Source organism: Alosa alosa, chromosome 8, assembly GCF_017589495.1.
Source record: "Alosa alosa isolate M-15738 ecotype Scorff River chromosome 8, AALO_Geno_1.1, whole genome shotgun sequence".
NCBI classification, from domain to species: Eukaryota; Metazoa; Chordata; class Actinopteri; order Clupeiformes; family Clupeidae; genus Alosa; species Alosa alosa.
Window position 1 is genome coordinate 17,149,504 of NC_063196.1, and position 19,272 is coordinate 17,168,775.

Sequence of the window (19,272 nt, forward strand, 5' to 3'; positions counted from 1 at the left end):
TGGGCTGTGCTGTAGCCGATACAGCATCTCCTCTCAAGTCACACTGTTCGGTTTGTGTGCATGTCTCTGCTGTATGGTAGCCAATGCATATTTAAATCAGCAATGCTTAGTTGGCCATGGTGTGAACGGTTATGTGTGTGTGTGTGTGTGTGTGTGTGTGTGTGTGTGTGTGTGTGTGTGTGTGTGTGTGTGTGTGTGTGTGTGTGTGTGTAAAACACAAGTGTTTGTGTGAGACATATATGTGTTCTTGTGTTTGTGTGTGTGTATCTATGACACATATGTCTTTGTGTGCACATGCTACGGTGTGTTTGTGTGTGTGTGTGTGTGTGCTGTATGTGGGGATGTGTGTGTGTGTGTGTGTATGTGTAGGGATGTGTGTGTGTGCTGTATGTGGGTGGGTGTGTGTGTGTGTGTGTAAGTGTGTAAGTGTGTGTGTGTGTGAGCGGAAATAGAGCAGCACTAACTGGCGCTGTGCGTACGCTGGCTCTGTGGTGACAGTACGGAGGAGGGAGGGAGAGAGGGATGGAGAGAGAGAGAGAGAGAGAGAGAGAAGGAGAGAGAGAGAGAGAGAGAAGGAGAGAGAGATAGAGAGAGAGAGAGAGAGAGAGAGAGAGAGAAGGAGAGAGAGAGAGTGAGTGCACATGCCAATGCGGATGAGGCCACAGCCATGATCCAGCTCATTATTCAGACAGCTCCTCTTCACCGCTAGCAGGCAGGCCTACTCACCACACATCCCTCCATCCTACAGCAGAGAGAGAGAGAGAGAGAGAAAGAGAGAGAGAGAGAGAGAGAGAGAGAGAGAGGGGAGAAAAAGAGACTTGGCAACAGAGTGAAGGGTGGAGAGAGGGAAAGAGCAAATGTCAAAAAAAGGAGGGGGAGAAAGAGATATTGACAGAGAAGGCCTGAGGGAGAGAGAATTAAGGATGTGCAGATGACATAGAGAGATTGTGAGATCAGAAAGCGAATGTAGAGAATTGTGTTATGCTGACCTTACCATTTCTAGTGTTACTTCGTCCCCTCCATTTGCACACAAGGCAGCCACTGTTTGTGAGTGAGAGAGAATGTGTGTGTGTGTGTGTACATGTGTGTATGTGTGCACATACTGTGTAGTGTGTATTTTAAGTGCATGTCTTGGTTGCTTCTTTCTCTGCTTTCCTGAGAGAATGTATATTCTGTCACTATATGAGTGTTCTAGATCTGAGTGCATTGTCTTGGCTTCACTTTGCAACATTGTGCCATGCTGTGGGTGGAACAGAGCTACCAGAACTCTGTTCTAACATCCAGAATAAAGAACTATGTATTCTTTTGCAAGCCAGCCTCAAGTTTTACCTACTCTAGCTATTTTTGTGTCAACTCGGTGTCTCCATTTGGAATTAAGGAGATAGTTTTTAATAGCATTCTTCAAGGACAAAATTATTCATCTTTAAAAAAATCAAAAAAGTGAGCACAAGGCCAGAGTGATGGCAAAGAATTGTACCTGCCTCAAAACCCAGATTGCTGCTAAAAAGGTGCAGTCTAGAATCATTATGGAGACATGGAGAGGCTTGGTAGGTATTATAAGAACCACTTTGAGAACTATGAATGCAAATCCAAATGTTTACACTGATTCTTTAAAAAGGGTATGAATCATTTTCGACATGCCATTTTTCATAAAAATTTAAAATAAAAAGATGAAAACGCTTCTTTTTTGATTCCATGTTTCTACCACGTCTCACAACCTTTAGGGAAGTGTCATTTTCAGTCAGAACAAACATATTGGTCAAGAGAAAATCAACATTAAATCAATATTTGCCAGGGGTATGAATAATTTTTTTCTTAACTGTGTATATATATGTGTGTGTGAGGAAGAGAGAAACATGGTCTTCCTCAGTTGGGTGCAGCCTCAGTACAGCAGCAGTGACTCTGCCAGCAAACAACTGCTTGATGTTTATACACACCAAAGTATTTCATCCCTCTCCCTACTGATTCCAGTTCTCTCTCACAGCGGACTCTCTGGTCCAAGTGTTATCCAGAGGGCCTGCCCTCACTGCTCCCAGATCAGCAGTGCAAGAATCATTATAAACTTTTCGCCACATATAGGCTACTGTACATTTCACACATATACAAGGTATTCAATTCCTGGTGCTATAGGTGTGGGGTTTACCCCAGTGGGCGATCAATAACCAGACCTATTTCATATTACACAGCATGATGTGTGTTTTAACAACAATGCACACACCTAGCTTGCTGTAGCCACAAATGCGCTGCGTGTTGTATCCGGGATATGTAAAGTCACTCTTTCACAGTACAACGTGCACTGCCACAGATGCCAAACAACAGCCAAGCCTATATCTAGAATTACACAACAGGATGTGTTCTATGACAACAATACACAAATGACTGGCCGAAGTGGCAAACCTGCCGCAGGTCGCACCTGGGATCCATAAAGGCACTCTTACACTACATACTTTATACTGACCCTCTCTCTCTCTCTCTCTCTCTGTTTCCTTCTTATACCCTTCATCCTTTGTCTGGCTATTGTGGAGATAACACTTAGAGGTTGAAGGATGTCTTAGAGGGAGAACGCAAAACAGTAATCCAAAGTCTGCCTGAGAGAGGAACTGAAATATGCACAGATTCAATTAATCAACAAACAAATGGCATTGTATCTCGCAGTGGAATAGGAGTATGACAGTACAGTGGAGGATAATTTTTTGCATCAGAAAGCTTCACATGGAGTAATTACAGCATGTAACTACCCCCATCCCTCCCTCCCATGTGTGTGAAGACAGAGATAAATATGGAATATTAATGAAGAAATTTCTTTCCTCCTTAATGCTGTTTTTTTCTCCCCTGCTTCCCATTTGCCTTTGTTTCCACGCTATTGTGAATTATACATTAGACCACACATGCATCTCAATGAGTCTTGCCCAAATCCTTTTAGCTTGTAGAGAGGGAGAGAGAGAGAGAGAAAACCTTGGCTCGTCAATCTTACATATCTCCTCATTAATACTTTGATTTGCCAATTTTTCAGCATGTCTTATTTTTTGTTTAATTATTGAAATTGTTTCTCTCTTCATCTGTTTCTGTGTGAGTGTGTGTTCAGTGTTGAAAGATTGCATGAAGCATTTTTGAGACTAACCATATCTGATAATTGAGCACACGGCCTTGTCCATCATCGAGCCCCCTGTCTTCACTCCAGAGGGTAGTTCACTCAGTGTCCACTGGGCTTGTCTCTGTCCAGTGTTCTTCAGCATGAGGGTTAGCTACTGTGCAAACAGGAAAGCTGAAACTATTTTACTTGACTAATTGAAGCCTACTGGCTACACTGTATGTGCCCAGATATTGTGTTAAACATAACTGTGTATGCATTTGCAGTGTGAAACATAACTGTGTATGCATTTGCAGTGTTAAACATAATTGTGTTTTGCAGTGTTAAACATAACTGTGTATGCATTTGCAGTGTTAAACATAACTGCAAATGCAGATTTTCTTTTAATTAAACCGAGTAAACGTTGCTGTCTAAGGCCTGTTCGGAACTTGAAGGCCTGTAGTCCCCCCACACACACACACACACAAACCCTATGGACACACTTTCCCAACCAATCCTGCACACCCTCATTATCTAAGTGTATTAACGTTTTTCATGTGACGTATTCTAGGTTCTATAGCTTTGTTTACATCCAGCTGGTAGGCAAGGGACAAGTTGAACCCATTGAACATCGTTGTCTGCAGCTGCCTCTCAGTAGGCTACATCTCTGTATTTCAGCAATGTCAACATTTCAGGCATCAATAAAGGTGATGATGAAACGTTATCCCATTGTTCAATATTTGATAGCCTGTCACAGGAACGTTGTTTAGCTAAAATCAGCCCTGATTTGGTGCATTGATCTGTATCGATAACGTTATGGGAGAACCTGCATGTAGCCTAATGGTAGCCTAACTTTTTCTCTGTTCAAAACTTCGGTTTACGAAGACAATAGCCTTTCTTAGAAGCTGTGAAATTTGACCAGAAAGGAACATGTCTTCCTTCTGAAAGCTGACACAAAATCAAACAATATTTGATCATTTAACTTCAACTGAACAGCGACAGGTCTTGGTAGGCAGTAGACTCAGCAGGCGTTAAAAGCGGTAGCCTACTGTTATAGCCAGAGTCAGTCAGCATCATGTAACATTAATGGCGTTAGTCATGAATCCTGTAACATATTATATCATATAACAGCGATGGCTTATTCGAAGACGATCCGCATGGATATATAACCACCCAGAAAAACAGAATGTGAGTGATAAAGTTCATTAATTGTATGAAACTTTTTATTAGTTATCCATTGCAGCATCGCCTATATTAGGCTGTTATGCTAGCTCAGCCTTTAAATATGTTGTTATTTTGGTCATGTGGACTTGATTAAAAGCGAATAAAGATAATTCATAAACTGCTTATTTCTTACATGACTGAAGCAGTAGCCTAGGTTCAACAGTGGTGTTTGAGGTTGCTGTGTTAAGTTGTTGTGTGTGATCGCTAAACAATTAGGATCAAATCAGTTTATTTTGACATACGGGAGTTAGCCTGACCTGTAACGTTAGCCTATAGCACATAAGCCTATTCTGTTTTCATTTATTAGCATTTGTTGTGATTATATAATCAAATGACACTCATGATAACTTGAAATAGAAGGGACAGTGATTTATGTCCACAAGCACGAATTTCACGAGACAAATTAGAACAAACTGTTCGGTAAAAATAATCTTGCCATGTTTAAAATGCTGCACTTTTCCCTTCATAGCCTATCTCTGGCAATTCATTTTTGGATGACTGTAGATAGTAGTATTTTAGCCTACGCCTTCCGTAGACAGTAGGCTACACCATTAGGCTATCTTGAGAATTAAAGACTTCACAGCTGCTAATGATCATCCTCCACAACCACAGGGATAGGTAGGCTAAACGGTCGTTCGTCGCCTTTTGCTTCTTATTGTAAAACCAACTGTTAGGGGCCTACACAAGTGGTCGGCATCCCGGTCTATATTTGATATTAAAATTTCAATTTTGAAGCTATTTGTAACTATGTGTAGCCTATGCAACCCGACTGTTGTAGGCTTGCCTACCACTCTCTGCAGTGCCTTGCCTACCATTCTTGCCTACCACTCTAGTTGTAAACAAACGGTCACATGACATTATGACGTAGGTGCAAAACCTTAATAGACCCTTTCAAGAGAGTTCCATTATCAGCATCATAGTTGGCCCCACAAAGCTTCCGTTTTAACATTCCATACAGTATGTTATCTTAATGCACAGGAAGTAGTTGGGAACCAAATAGAACGTTCAAGCATTGTTTTCGTTTTTATTGTTGAAAGGGTCTATAATGTGGAATGTGCTAGGGACAGTCTCCAGTGGGATTTAGCAATTAGGTATCAGGTATGTAACGCTGTGAGATCATTTTTAAATTATTTATATTTCCCCACTCAAGAGTGTACGTACCCAAATATGTCCCCCCCCCCCCCCTTCTTTTTTCACTGTGCTACACGCCACTTGTAATAAAAGTGACTTCTGAAATGTAAGTGGTTTATTTGCTCAGTCACTTAAATCCTCGGTGGACACGGTAACAGTGAACTGATTTCGATGCGACACACACGTGACTGACAGGGAGAAATCCCATTGGGCGGCAAGATAATTGCCCAGGCACACTTGATGCCATCGAAAGGATGTTAAAATGCTATTTCTCCAAAACAAACAGGGAGACATGCCGAGAGATTAAAACGGTTTAGTGAAGACTCGTTTTTAAAAGTAAAATGCATTCTGGCACACTGAAGAAGCAAATCACTAGGAATTTTACTGACAGACTGAGACAAATTATGAAGTGGAGCAAAAAAAACACCACAGTTATCATACGTGCGTGTAATCCATTTAATTAGAACTCAAGAGCACAAATGTTTTTTTTTTTTCCCAAGACAAGCCCACATCCTGAAAATGTTCACTTTACCCCTCTCAATTTTAACCCACATTTGAATGGGGAGCTATGCAAATCTCTCTTAAAGGGAGAGTGATGGATTTCAAGATCTTAATGTTAAGATTTGTAAGTAAAGTGTTTTGTTTTGGTTATCACAGATTGAGTGAGATTTTCTAAAAACCTGCTGTTGGTCATGTCTGAGACATTGAGACTTTTGAAGCCATTGAAGAAACATAGGCCAAGGGATTTTATTTAGCAGAAGACCAGAACCATAGCCTTGTCAACACTAAATGTCAACACTAAAATGTTTTTACCAGTGAGGATTGTGTTGAGAATGATTTCCTGTTACTCAAGCAATGTAACCATATCAACAAGAGAAAAGACACAAATGTGTACCATATTACAGAAAGGATACTGGCTGTTGTCAATTTGATTTCAGGGTTATTTTTTAAAGGAATTTTGCAACTGACTGTGAGGACTCTTAATACCCTCCAATGACTGGAAAAGAAGAATATTATATTGCTTTCTTAATTCACTATATAGTTCTCAGAGGTTGTGTGTGTGTGTGTGTGTGTGTGTGTGTGTGTGTGTGAGAGAGAGTCTATCTATGCATGTGATTGAGAGTGAGTGACCGTCTATGCATGATGCGTAGCTTTTCTTATGTATTCAGTATGCATGTTAATGGTGCATATGTCTGTGTAATGAGCGTATTCACCATGTGATGTGTGTGAGAGAGAGTCTATCTATGCATGTGATTGAGAGTGAGTGACCGTCTATGCATGATGCGTAGCTTTTCTTATGTATTCAGTATGCATGTTAATGGTGCATATGTCTGTGTAATGAGCGTATTCACCATGTGATGTGTGTGTGTGTGTGTGTGTGTGTGTGTGTGTGTGTGTGTGTGTGTCTTTGCGTGTCTTTGCTCATGTGAATGAAAGCTTGTGCTTTTTGGCATGTGATTTGATGTGCACTGCGCATCTGTGTGTGAGAGTATATATTTGTGTGTGTGTTTGTGTGCGTGTGAATCTGTTCATATGCATATATGTGAATGCACACATACACTAATGGGAACCACACGTCTCTCAGGGAGGTAGGGAAAGACACAGTGAGGGACCCCCCCCCCACACACACACACACACACACACACACAGACGTGCATGGCGAGCGACTCCACACCTCTGTGATTTGTCTCATTAATATTCTGTCTGGACTCATTGTCTTTGGCTGCTGACATTTACATTTAGATTGTTTATCTGACGACGGGGGGGCAGCCAGCCACTGATGAATCTGCTTCTGTTGTTCCTCAAAAGCCGGCAATTACCGGGTTGCCACTAAGATAATGGAAGTGAAGAAGGCATTTTACGCTGGAGACAAGGAGAGAGAGGAGAGAGAGAGAGAGAGAGAGAGGAGAGAGGCCAAAAGGACATTGGCCATGGCTTGTGTTGGTATTTGTCTTTTTCCATCTTACCATGTCGTCATGATGAAAGCATGTGGTTGTGTGTTTTTTTAGAAAGAGAGAGAGAGAGAGAGAGAGAGAGAGATGTATGCTAACACACTTGCAGAACATTCAATTGGTTCAAATAGCAGCTTAGAATGACAATGCCAAGTGTAACATAGTGCATATTGTGTGCTATGGTATTGGAAAATGTATTGTTTGCTGTGACTTCTACAACCTTTGACGGCTTTGCTTAGAACTAGAGCTTTGCATTTCTTAGTGCTTCCTGTTACTGAGCCCAGGCATGAGCCTTTAGCCTTTATTGTTTTTTTTGTTTACTTGAGACCCTTGACACTGTTGTGGCATTATGATTCATCTTGGTCCTCCATCTTCTTAGGTTCACACATGGTCACTTCAGCCGATGTCAGCCGATGTCAATGTACTCTGCTCTCCTCTACTAGTTACTCAGCTGTCTTGTGGAGGTGCTGGCCACAGGGCCTACTTTAGATGATGGCAGTGTGTGTGTGTGTATTGTATTTTGGTTGGCTCTTTCTCTGCCTTCCTAAGAGATGTGAGGCTCCCATTAGTGTATGTGTGCATATGAACACACACACACACACACACACACACACACACACACACACACACACACACACTGAACAGATAGAGTGTCTGTGTGTTGAGTGTGTGAGAATGTGTTTGTTGTGAGCTACACTGCTAGATGGACTCATTTGGCTTTGCTGAAGCAGAGGGGCCATGAGAAACGTGAAGTGTGGCGAGAAAGTTATTGAAAGACACTTGTGTACGTACGTCTGTGTGTGTGTGTGTGTGTGTGTGTGTGTGTGTGTTTTTAATTAGACACACAGCACCAGAAGACCAAAGCACAATCACCCTCTCCCCTCCATCCTTCTCTCCTCTCCTCTCCTCTCTTCTCCTCTCCTCTCCTCTCCTCTCTCTCCTCTTCTTCACCCTTCTCTCCTCTCCTGTCTTCTTCATCCTTCTCTCCTCTCCTCCTCTCTGCTCCTCTACTCTCCATCCTTCTCTACTCTCCTCTCTCCTCTCCTCTCCTCTCCTCTCTTCTCCATCCTTCTTTCCTCTCCTCTCCTCCCCTCTCCTCTCCATCCTTCTCTCCTCTCCTCTCCTCTCTGCTCCTCTCCTCTTCATCCTTCTCTCCACCCTCCTCTCCTCTACACACACACACACACACACACACGCACACAAACACACAAACACACACACACACTATATCCACACCCCCAACAGACTCACAGTGCAGTAGAGAGAGAGAGAGAGAGAGAGAGAGAGAGAGAGAGAGAGAGAGAGAATGCCCTCTCTGTGTGCAGTGATTGGGCCTCATATTAAAAATGTTAGTACAGTGGAGGGAATTCATAAATTTAAATTGATTTTGGTCCTTTTAAATGTGGTATATTTCGCGCTCCATGCTGCGCTTTGATCTTTAAAAGATCCAGACCTTAGATGACTTCTGGCATGATGTCTAACAGCAGCAGGACATGACAATGAAACGTGGTCTCAAATGGCACTTCTAAAAGCAATTGTTTAGGCGAACTTGACCAAAATGGATGAAGATTTTGTCATATACACATACAAATAGAATATTATGCCCAAAATGGAAAAGCATAAAATATAATGACATTTTTGCTCAGAGAACCATTTTCAGATTTAGTGTGTATATCCCCCTCACATGTCTGTGTGTGTGTGTGTGTCACACATCAGTCTGTCTGAGTGTAAAAATTATATAAACAATAATGATTCAAATTCCTTTTCTCTCACACACACTTAGCCACACACACACACACACACACACACACACACACACACACTAAAATTGCATCAATTCATCTCTGGCCTCGCCAGAAGGACGCTGGCAGCCGGTACTTTTCTGATCACCTTCATTTCATTAGTGCAGCACGGAGGGAGGTTGAGTGAAGGACAGTACGAAGGAGACGCGTTGATCTCTTTTGTCCTTCAGCTTCCTCTGAAGACCCAGTCGGCCCTGTTCTCATTGGTGGAAGTCCAGGTTCAATCAGCTTTTAAACCCTGGACATGCAGCACTCCATCTGAAACACACACACTCACACACACACACACACACACATTGGTGCACACACACGGGTGTACACACACACACACACACACACACACACACACACACACACACACACACACACACACACACACGTGTGCAAGCACATGAACTCCATCCTGTAGTTAACTGAATAGAAATGGAATTAGAAGAGGAAGAGGATCCTTTTCTGTTCTGAGGAGGATTCACAACTAGCAATAGGCCTCATGAGTAGCGGTAGCACCTCCAGAGATTGTCCACTGTCCACTACTCTAGATGTACCATCATCCACTTGAGACCACTGGACCATTGACCTGCACAATGAGATGTTGAAGCTATCTGCTCGTTCCTGCTTGTCCCATCAGACCTTGACCAGTGTTAACGGCATCTGATGCTCAGGTGACAGAGTGGACAATCAGTCATCACAGATACACCCTCTGCCTCTCATCACTCAGGTCAGAAGTGCCCTTGAGCAGGACACGAAGGTCACACACTGGCCCCAGACCAGACATCGAGGGCAGCCCAGCCCGGCACCCAGACTCAACAGTCTGAGCTGTCTCCGAAGCTGAATAGCAATTAGCGGTCTGAAAAGCTGTCTGAGTTCCATTCCATTCAAAACTCAGTGGTTGTCTGCCGTCAAACAGAGCTGCTGCGATTAGTTAGCATTGAGACTCTTTGTGCGCACTTAGACATAGTATATAGCTGCTAAGCTGAGGATGATGGTATCCTTGGAGAAGACTATGATTTTACTTTTACAATTTATTAATTTGGCAGAGGCTTTCATCCAAAGCAAAGATGATGAATAACATTCAAACTACAATGCAGAGGAGACCTTTGGTAGCAGTGTGGTAGTTTGTGCCAGTGTGGGCTTCTTCCTTGCTCAGTGCGAGAGTTGCCAGAAGTAGGCCATATATAGTGGCTACTTTTCAAAGTGTAGTCGAAGGAGAACGTGGTAGAAGACAAAGGATTTAGAGAAGGGAAGGAGTGCATGGTGCATGTTATAGGTATATAGGTGTATGTATAGGTGTTGTAGGTGTATCAGGTTGTTAGGAGAGGAGGTATCCTCGGAAGAGTTGGGTCTTCAAGAGTTTGTTGAAGATAGAGAGGGACGCCCCTGCTCTGCTAGCACTTTTTAAAAGATGCTCATGTGAGGGGTCTCTATGCATTCATTACTAAATCTTCTGTCCTCTATTCCTCTCTTCTGTCTCTCCTCTATCCTCCCATTTCTCCTCTCCTCATCTGGTCTCTCCTCTCTCCTCATCTTTGCTCCTTCCTGCAGGATTGAAAGGCAGATTGCTGCCCTGTGCTGGCCAGCTGGCTGTATTGGCGTGCTCGAGTGCCATGGCGATGTGCAGTGTGTCCATGTGTGTGCGGTGTGTGTGTGTGTGTGTGTGTTAGGTTGGGGAGGGGGGGCAGGGGAGGAGTAGATGATTTAGGTTTAGAGAGATGATGAGTGTGTGTGTGTGTGTGTGTGTGCATGCATGCACACGCTTTTTTATGATTTTGCTTGTGTGTGTCTGTTCAAATGTATGTGTGAGAAACTAATTTATCTAAGTGTGTGTGTGTGTGTGTGTGGACTATAGGCTCCACTGAGCCCAGATGTTGAACTCGCTGGCCCTCATTTAGCCCCGTTGGCTCAATGGCCGCTGTGCCAGCCCCTGTGCCATCTGCATCTGTGCTACCCCCTCCCCCATATGCACACACACACACACACACACACACACACACACACACACACACACACATTTGCACATCCACGTGTGCACTCACACAAACATGATTGAACATGCGCCCACTTTCTCCCTTAAACATGCTTTCTCTGGAACACACACAAACACACACACACACACACACACACATACACTCATCATTGCATTAACATTTTGGCTCAAAAGCGTGAATGAACAAATGTGCACACAGAAACACAAATGCACAGTAACATCATATGTAAATTACCAGGCAACAGTTAAGTTATGCTGACAAGCATACACACACATTCTGTATGCACACACACACACAGACACACAGACACACACACACACACACAACCAGTGCACTGATTTGGACTGATTGCAATTATTGGGAAGCATGCGGCACAGAATAGACCGTGCATGTGTGTGTGTGTTGTTGTGTGTGTGTGTGTGTGTGTGTGTGTGTGTGTGTGTGTGTGTGTGTATATGTTTAAGTGGGTCATCTGGCTGTCCTTGTATTTACCCCCCCCCCCCCGTGTTTGTTTGTGTCCCTCGTGGTGCTTTGACTAATATACAGCTCTGGGTTTGGGGAGTGCAGCGCAAAGGACACTCTGTCACACGGCCCCTGTGCAGAGGGCCCTGGTTAATAGGTCATTAAGAGGAGGCACTAGTGTGTATTGTGCATCCCTAATAGGTTTACATGCAACTCTTTTGTTTATTTCCTGCTTAGACTGAAAGGATGGTTGGCCAGACAGAGGGAGTGAGAGAGAGAGGCAATGATGTTTGTGTGTGTGTGTGTGTGTGTGTGTGTGTGTGTCCATTTGTTTGTGTGTGTCGCTTTATGCGTGTATGTAAATAAAAGAGCAATCCTCCTTCATGGTTGTGTATTGTGTGTCTCCACAGCCAAGCACGATGTCAACGGCAACAGGACAGTTCCGCCATTTCCTGAGGGAATGCAGATGGTCATGTTTGGTAAGTGATCCGTATGGAGGCACGAGCCGTGTGTGTGTGTGTGTGTGTGTGTGTGTGTGTTTGGGGTGGGGGATGTCTGTGCATGCATGGTGTTTTATATGTGTCTGTATGTGGGGGTGATTGCTCATTTGAGTGTGCTGTGTGTGTGTGTGTGTGTGTGTGTGCTGTGTGTGTGCTATGTGTGTGCTGTGTGTGTGTGTGCGTGTGTGTGTGTGTTTGTGTGCCTTTTTTGTGGTGGGGGGTCGGTGATGGGCAGAGCAGTGTAATTAGTTTCCCCCCCTGATGTGTTTTTTAAAAAAAAAGGTTCAAGAAGGAAGAAGCAAAACTACGGCAAAGACAAAGAAAGAAAGGGTGTGTGTGTGTGTGTGTGTGTGTGTGTGTGTGTGAGTGTGGTAGAGATTAATTGCAGATGCCGATTTGGATCTGTTTAATAGAATGCATTAGTTTGGCCACTGTTTTCTTTATTCTGGAAACTCAAACTGTGTAATTCATCACAGCGGACATGGCGGAATTAAATGGCCATTTTTAAATGGCGAGCTCCTAGTGTACAAATAGTACTAATAAAAAAACACAGCTCCCAAAAGGCTTCCACTGTCTAATAGCCTGCTGCGCATCTCCCTTCATAAAGCCCCCCATCAACCTGCCTCTGAGGAGTGTAAAAGTGTGTGTGTGTGTGTGTGTGTGTGTGTGTGTAGTTGTATGTTGGTGTGTGTGTGTGTACGGTACGTGTGTTAGTGTGTATGTGTAATGTGAATGTGTGTGTGTGTGTGTGTGTGTGTATGTGTGTGTGTGTGTGTGGGGGTATCCTGGACACATCCTGAATTCTTTAACTCGACATGTTTTGATTGCCTCTATTCAGCAGCCCTCCGGCCTTAATTGGATGTTGTTAGCCTCAGCAGCACAGCAGATAGACCAAGGTGCTAAGAATGCTAACAATGGGAATCTCTGTGGCTCAGACGTTGTCAAAACACTGGCCTTAACTACCACAGTCCGTCATGATGGCATCGACTTCAAGTGTAAAAATATGATGTGTTTCTCTAGTCATTATCAAGCAAAACAAAATGTCAAATATCAGCAAAAAATGTAAATATCAAGAAAGGTGACTTGAATTTTTTACCCAGACTGAATGGTACGTTGTTTTTCGGAAGGGAAGCAAAAGGACAATTCGGCTGACAGTAAATCTGTCTGTCCAGCTCGGAGCAAAGATAGATCACAACACCTTGTTTGCCATGCAATATAATCTTTACTGTTATAGTGGGGAAAGTGTTATTTGGTGATAAACGTTTACTGTGGGTGTTGCCTTCACTGGGAGATGGTCCGGTTTTATTGGTCAAAAGTACATATGATGGGTGACTGTGCTCTGTGAGTTTATGAGTCAGTGAATGTGGGCTGGCCTGCATTCCGCTCTGACATTTTAGGAAGATGGACACATGGACACACACACACACACACACACACACACACACACACACACACACACACACACACACACACACACAAGAACACAAGAACACACACACAAGCACAAATAAACAAATTTGTCACATACTAACACAAATTAGTCGTACAATAACACAGTCATGCACACTTTTACTTCTTTTTAGGCACAGACAGACGCACATACGCCCACACACACACTGAGTCAGACACAGTGCGCGCACACACACACATTCAAACAGACACGCCACACACACACACACACACACACACACACACACACACACACACACACAAACAGTGGCCTAAAGATGGTTTTAATGAGAGCAAGGAGCAGCCCAAACAAACTCAATCTTATAGACCAGCAGTTTTCTATAAATACCACCCAGACATCATTATTCAGACACCACCCACACACACACACATATTGTTTTTCTTAGCAAGCCTGTACTTACAACTCAACACACACAAATACAATGTTTTGCCCTTGGTCACACACACACACACACACACACACACACACACACACACACACACACACACACACACATACACACACTCATCACCAGCACCACTACCAAGACCATGGATTTAGTTGTAAGCGTACATCTGCTTGTTCCGTTTACGCTAACAACTCTGTCCCATAGCCTTGCTCCATTAGAATTTTCCATTCACTCAGCTCAGGCGGTTGATATGAATCGTGTGCACTTTTTCAGTGAAAATATTTGCCTGTGTTCAGCAGCAGGCCATGGCCACTGTCTTTGCTCTTGTGTGCTTGTGTGGGTATGCAGTATGTGTGACCCAAGTGTATGTATCACTCTATCTGCTGAGTGTACAGTATGTGTGCATTGCTCATGTACCATAACTGCTCTGTGTGTGTGTGTGCGTGTGTGGGTGGGTGGGTGTGGTTGTGCATGTGAATGTGTGTGTGTGTGTGTGCGCATGGGTGTGGTTGCGTGTGTGTGTGTGTGTGTGTGTGTGTGTGTGTCTGTAGGCATGGGCTGTTTCTGGGGGGCGGAGAGGAGGTTCTGGCGGCAGAAGGGCGTGTACTCTACCCAGGTGGGCTACTCAGGTGGCTACACCGCCAACGCCACCTACCATGACGTCTGCACAGGTAACAAACACGCCGCACTCCCCCTGGCAACCCCCACCCCCACTCCATCCCCACCCCCACTCCATCCTCATCCCCACTCCATCCTCACCCCCACTCCATCCCCACCCCCACTCCATCCACTCCATCCCCACCCCCACTCCATCCTCACCCCCACTCCATCCCCACCCCCACTCCATCCACTCCATCCCCACCCCCACTCCATCCCCACCCCCACTCCATCCTCATCCCCACTCCATCCTCACCCCCCCACTCCATCCTCATCCCCACTCCATCCTCATCCCCACTCCATCCCCACCCCCACTCCATCCTCATCCCCACTCCATCCCCACTCCATCCCCACTCCATCCCCATCCCCACTCACCTCCAAAAACATCCCTCCTTTTCTCTCCCCCACTCTTCCCCAAAGCTTTGTCTTTGTTCTGTCGCTTCCCTCCTCTCCCCTTCTCTACTTTCCCCTCTCCTCCTCTCCTCTTCTCTGCTCTGCTCTCCTCTCCTCCACTCTCCTCTCTTCCCCTCTCCTCTCCTCTTCTCTCTCTTCCTCCACTCTCCTCTCCTCTCCTCCTCTCCCATTTCTGTTTATTGTGTCTTATTTGTGTGTAAACAGCACCTGCCAGGCTGCCTCATAAATGATGCAGTTTTTGATTATTCCTGCGATGTAGAACTGGCATTAAGACATCGGCAGGAATGCCCTCCGACTCCAATCAAACCGTAGTGTTGAACATCGTGCTTCTGCATCACATCGCCATCGGCGATAAACTCTCTTGTCTATAGTAATATGCTGTTAATATTTATCATACTATTGACCTTATACAATGAGGACACATCAATCAATACACAGTGCTGTTGACCAAAATAAGATGCTACCGGACATGAGCTCTCCGACAGGCGGGCGAGATTAAAAGATTCAGCAGGTCCTGTGCTGGGACCGTGCCAGGCAGTATAGCTTTCAGAGATTTACTCAATATAGCTTGATATATATGTATATTTTTGAGGGGCTTTTTTGCCTTTATTGTGACAGGATAGTGAGAGATTGACAGGAAGTAAGCGGAAGAGAGATGGGTTGAGATCAGGAAATGACCCGAGTCGGACCCGACTGTGTGCGTAAGGATGTTAAACAAGCCACGTATTAAGGGTAAAATGATGTGTCATATTCTAATTACACACATCAGCAATATACTTTAAATGTGTGCTAAATACCAGTCAGCAAATAAGTCCAATAAGTATGATACTATGTTATATGTAGCTATCAATCACCAGTCCAATCGAATGTGTTGCATTAAATCATCACAGTGAACACTGACAGGAAAGTGGATTGAAGGTGTACTTTCGGTTTCTGGTGTCAATACTTCCCTGTTTTGTGTCGAGCAAGTAATTTGTGTCTAAAATATGTGCAAAATAAAAGCAGTTTAAATTTGCGTGTGTGGTTGTGTCTATGTGTGTGTGTTTCTGTGTGTATGTGGGTGTGTGAGTGTGCCAACCCTAATTGAGTCAGAAGAATAGTCTTAGTTTTAGTTTTTATCATGCAGTGCTCTGAAACACAATGGCAGTGCCAGCTGTGCAGAGCCACACCCGCTTTAATGATGTTATTCTGAGGGATTTAAGCTTTAGGATATTACTGAATAATGCCTTCAGTCATGCAGTTGTTAATATTAGTGTGTGTGTGCGTGTATGTGTGTGTGTGTGTGTGTGTGTGTGTGTGTGTGTGTGGCAGGGATTGGAGGCAGGGTTAAGAGGAAAATTGGAATGTATGTTAGATTGTTTTTTTTCTGCATGTGCATTTAACTCTGAATTTGACAGAGTTTGAACCCAAGGCCCCCTGTTGGGCTGCGGATGGGTAAGCCCTCAGAATCTTCCAAACTAAACCACAATGAGAAAAACAGCTTTGTTCTTCCTCTCTCTCTCCCCCTCACTTCCTTATTCTCTCTCTCATTATATCACTCTGTCTTTACCCCTTACATCTTGTTTCTGCTGCTTGTTCGTCATTTCTTGGTCTCTTTCTCTCTCTCTCTCTCTCTCTCTCGCTCTCTCTCTCTCGCTCTCTCTTCCCCTCCACCATCTCTCCCTCCCTCTCTCTCTCTCCCTCTCTCTCCCCCTCTGTCTCCCTCTGTTTCTCTCACAGAGGTTTTTTGTTGCACATTAGCACTTTCACGTTGCTCTGAGGAGCATGACAGGCCCCATCTTTGATCTGGGTAGATTTCCTTTTGTTCTGGAGGTGAGTCCATTTCAGAGGCACCCAGTGATTTCTCATCAGGGGATATTTGTCTGATGAATCCCTCCCTCCCCTCTCACCCACATCATCCTCCCCCTCGCCTGACACGGATGTGTGTGTGCTCCATTTAGAGTTAGCGCTAGCATTAGTGCAGGCTCCTGCGTCTACACACACACACACACACACACACCCACACACACACAGAGAGAGAGAGAGAGAGAGAGAGATGAAGATGCATGCAAAACACACACATAAAAATACACATGCAGAAACCACACACACAAACGCAAACCGACTCACACACACACACACACACACACACACACACACACACACACACACACACAGACAGACAGAGAGACAGAAAGAGAGAGAGAGAGGTGCAGATGCATACAAAGCACACACATACAAATACACATGCAGAAGCCACACACAAATGCAAACCAACTCACACACACACTCACGCAGAAGCGCACACACACACAGACAGAGAGAGAGAGAGAGAGATGCAGATGCATAATAAGCACACACATACAAATACACATGCAGAAACAAATGCAAACCGACTCACACACAAACACACACATGTAGAAGAGACAATGCTACAAGCATAATACTCACACATGCACATGCACACGCACACACACACACACACACACACACACACACACACACACACACACACACACACACACATATATTGCAGAAACAATGCTATAAGCACAATTCTCACACAGACATATGCACACACACACACACACACACACACACACACACACACACACACACACACACACACACACACACACACACACACACACACACACAGCCCAGCCCATGGTGCTGCTCTCTCTCCTCTGCAGTGCTACATCTAGAGGCGGTGCAGCAGTCAGGTCGTAGCCTGCAGGCTGGGCGCCACTGGCCCTTTCAGCACCAGAAGCTCTGCCTGCCTCTCACTCTCACTCTCTCACTCTCTCACGCTCACGCTCACTCGCTCACGCTCACTCTCACTCTCTCACTCTCGCTCACTCTCACTCTCACTCTCTCACGCTCACTCTCACTCTCTCTCACGCTCACGCTCACTCTCACTCTCACTCTCACTCGCTCACGCTCTCTTGCTCTCGCTCTGTAGGATGAGCAGCAGCAGGGCACACACAGAGGGCCTGCTGCTATGCTATGCAGTCAGGAGCTGTCCACTCCTCCGGTGCTGAAATGCACTCACAGCAGACCTGAACTTGTCCAGCTGCAGGAGTTGCTGATTAACTGCGTCGGGCTTCTGTTTAACAGTTGGGCTTCTGTTTCTACCCTGTTTTTTTGTTTTTGTTTGTTTTTTATTAACACCCCACTGTATAGTTTTGAAATGAATGCATGCATATGATATTCATTGATTCATTCAAGATATGTTAAAAGAGTATTTTGCTCACAAAATATTGAAGTACTGGAAAAAACATGACAGAACGATAGAGGCTCTGTCTGAAATGGAACACCTGCCTGCTTTTGCTACAGAGAATATTTCTACCTTCAAACTAATTAATCAGTTACCTTTGCAGACACCAAGGTACATACTGCGTTTTTGGACGGCATACCAAAGTAGTAAAGTAGAACACTCTTGCCAAGATACCAACGGCTTGCTCCATAATTGAAATACAACTGTGGGCTTTGAAGCAAGTAGAGAATTCTTGTATGCTGCCTTCAAAACCACATCTTAGAAGGCAGCATTTTATACAATTATCCGATTCAGAGATGATATGATTTTATGCCGTTGAAAGCTCCCTTAGACAGCAACACCAACAGCCAACTAAAATGAAAAAAAAACCCTAGCCAAATAAAACCTCAGAGACAGATGAAGACACAATATGAGAGCCCACGTTATTTCTCAAGAATAAAAACACATCACAGCTGGAACCCGCCGAGGACATGCTTTAGGTTCAGCGGGTTCAAGCCTGTTTCCATGGCGCCTCGCACAGCCCACCGCCTCCACATGGGGCTTTAGAATATCAGACGTGCAGCACACACTGAAGGTGTGGAGAAGAAAGGAGAGGAGAGGAGAGGAGGAGGAGGAGAAGTGATAAGAGGACATGAGGGGAGAAGAGAAGAGGAGAGGAGAGGAGGAGAAGCCGCTTGAAAATGGAGGGCGAGGTGTCACTGAGTCCATGGGTGCTAAAAGAAAGCTACTTAGATGAATAACACACACACACACACACACACACATCCTACACAACTCACATACACCCCAAACACAAGCTCACACATCCGTCATGTGCCATGTATGCACGCATCCACACACACACATAAACACTCACACACACACTGCACTGAGTTCATGGCTGCCAAAAAAAAGCCAATTAAATACACACACTCTCTCACACACACACACACACACACACACACACACACACACAGACGC

At 44.5% G+C, this 19,272-nt stretch overlaps 1 protein-coding gene across 3 annotated transcripts in view; it reads left to right on the forward strand.

Moving 5' to 3' along the window:
* Positions 1–19,272, forward strand: part of msra (methionine sulfoxide reductase A) — an 87,363-nt gene that overhangs the window by 34,855 nt on the left and 33,236 nt on the right. For 2 of the 3 annotated variants that reach the window (XM_048250711.1, XM_048250712.1), the window contains exons 2-3: positions 12,037–12,105; positions 14,537–14,656. In XM_048250711.1, coding sequence (XP_048106668.1) covers positions 12,037–12,105; positions 14,537–14,656 — 189 coding nt within the window. The remainder of the gene's footprint in view (positions 1–12,036; positions 12,106–14,536; positions 14,657–19,272) is intronic. The other variant, XM_048250713.1, reaches the window with a different exon arrangement.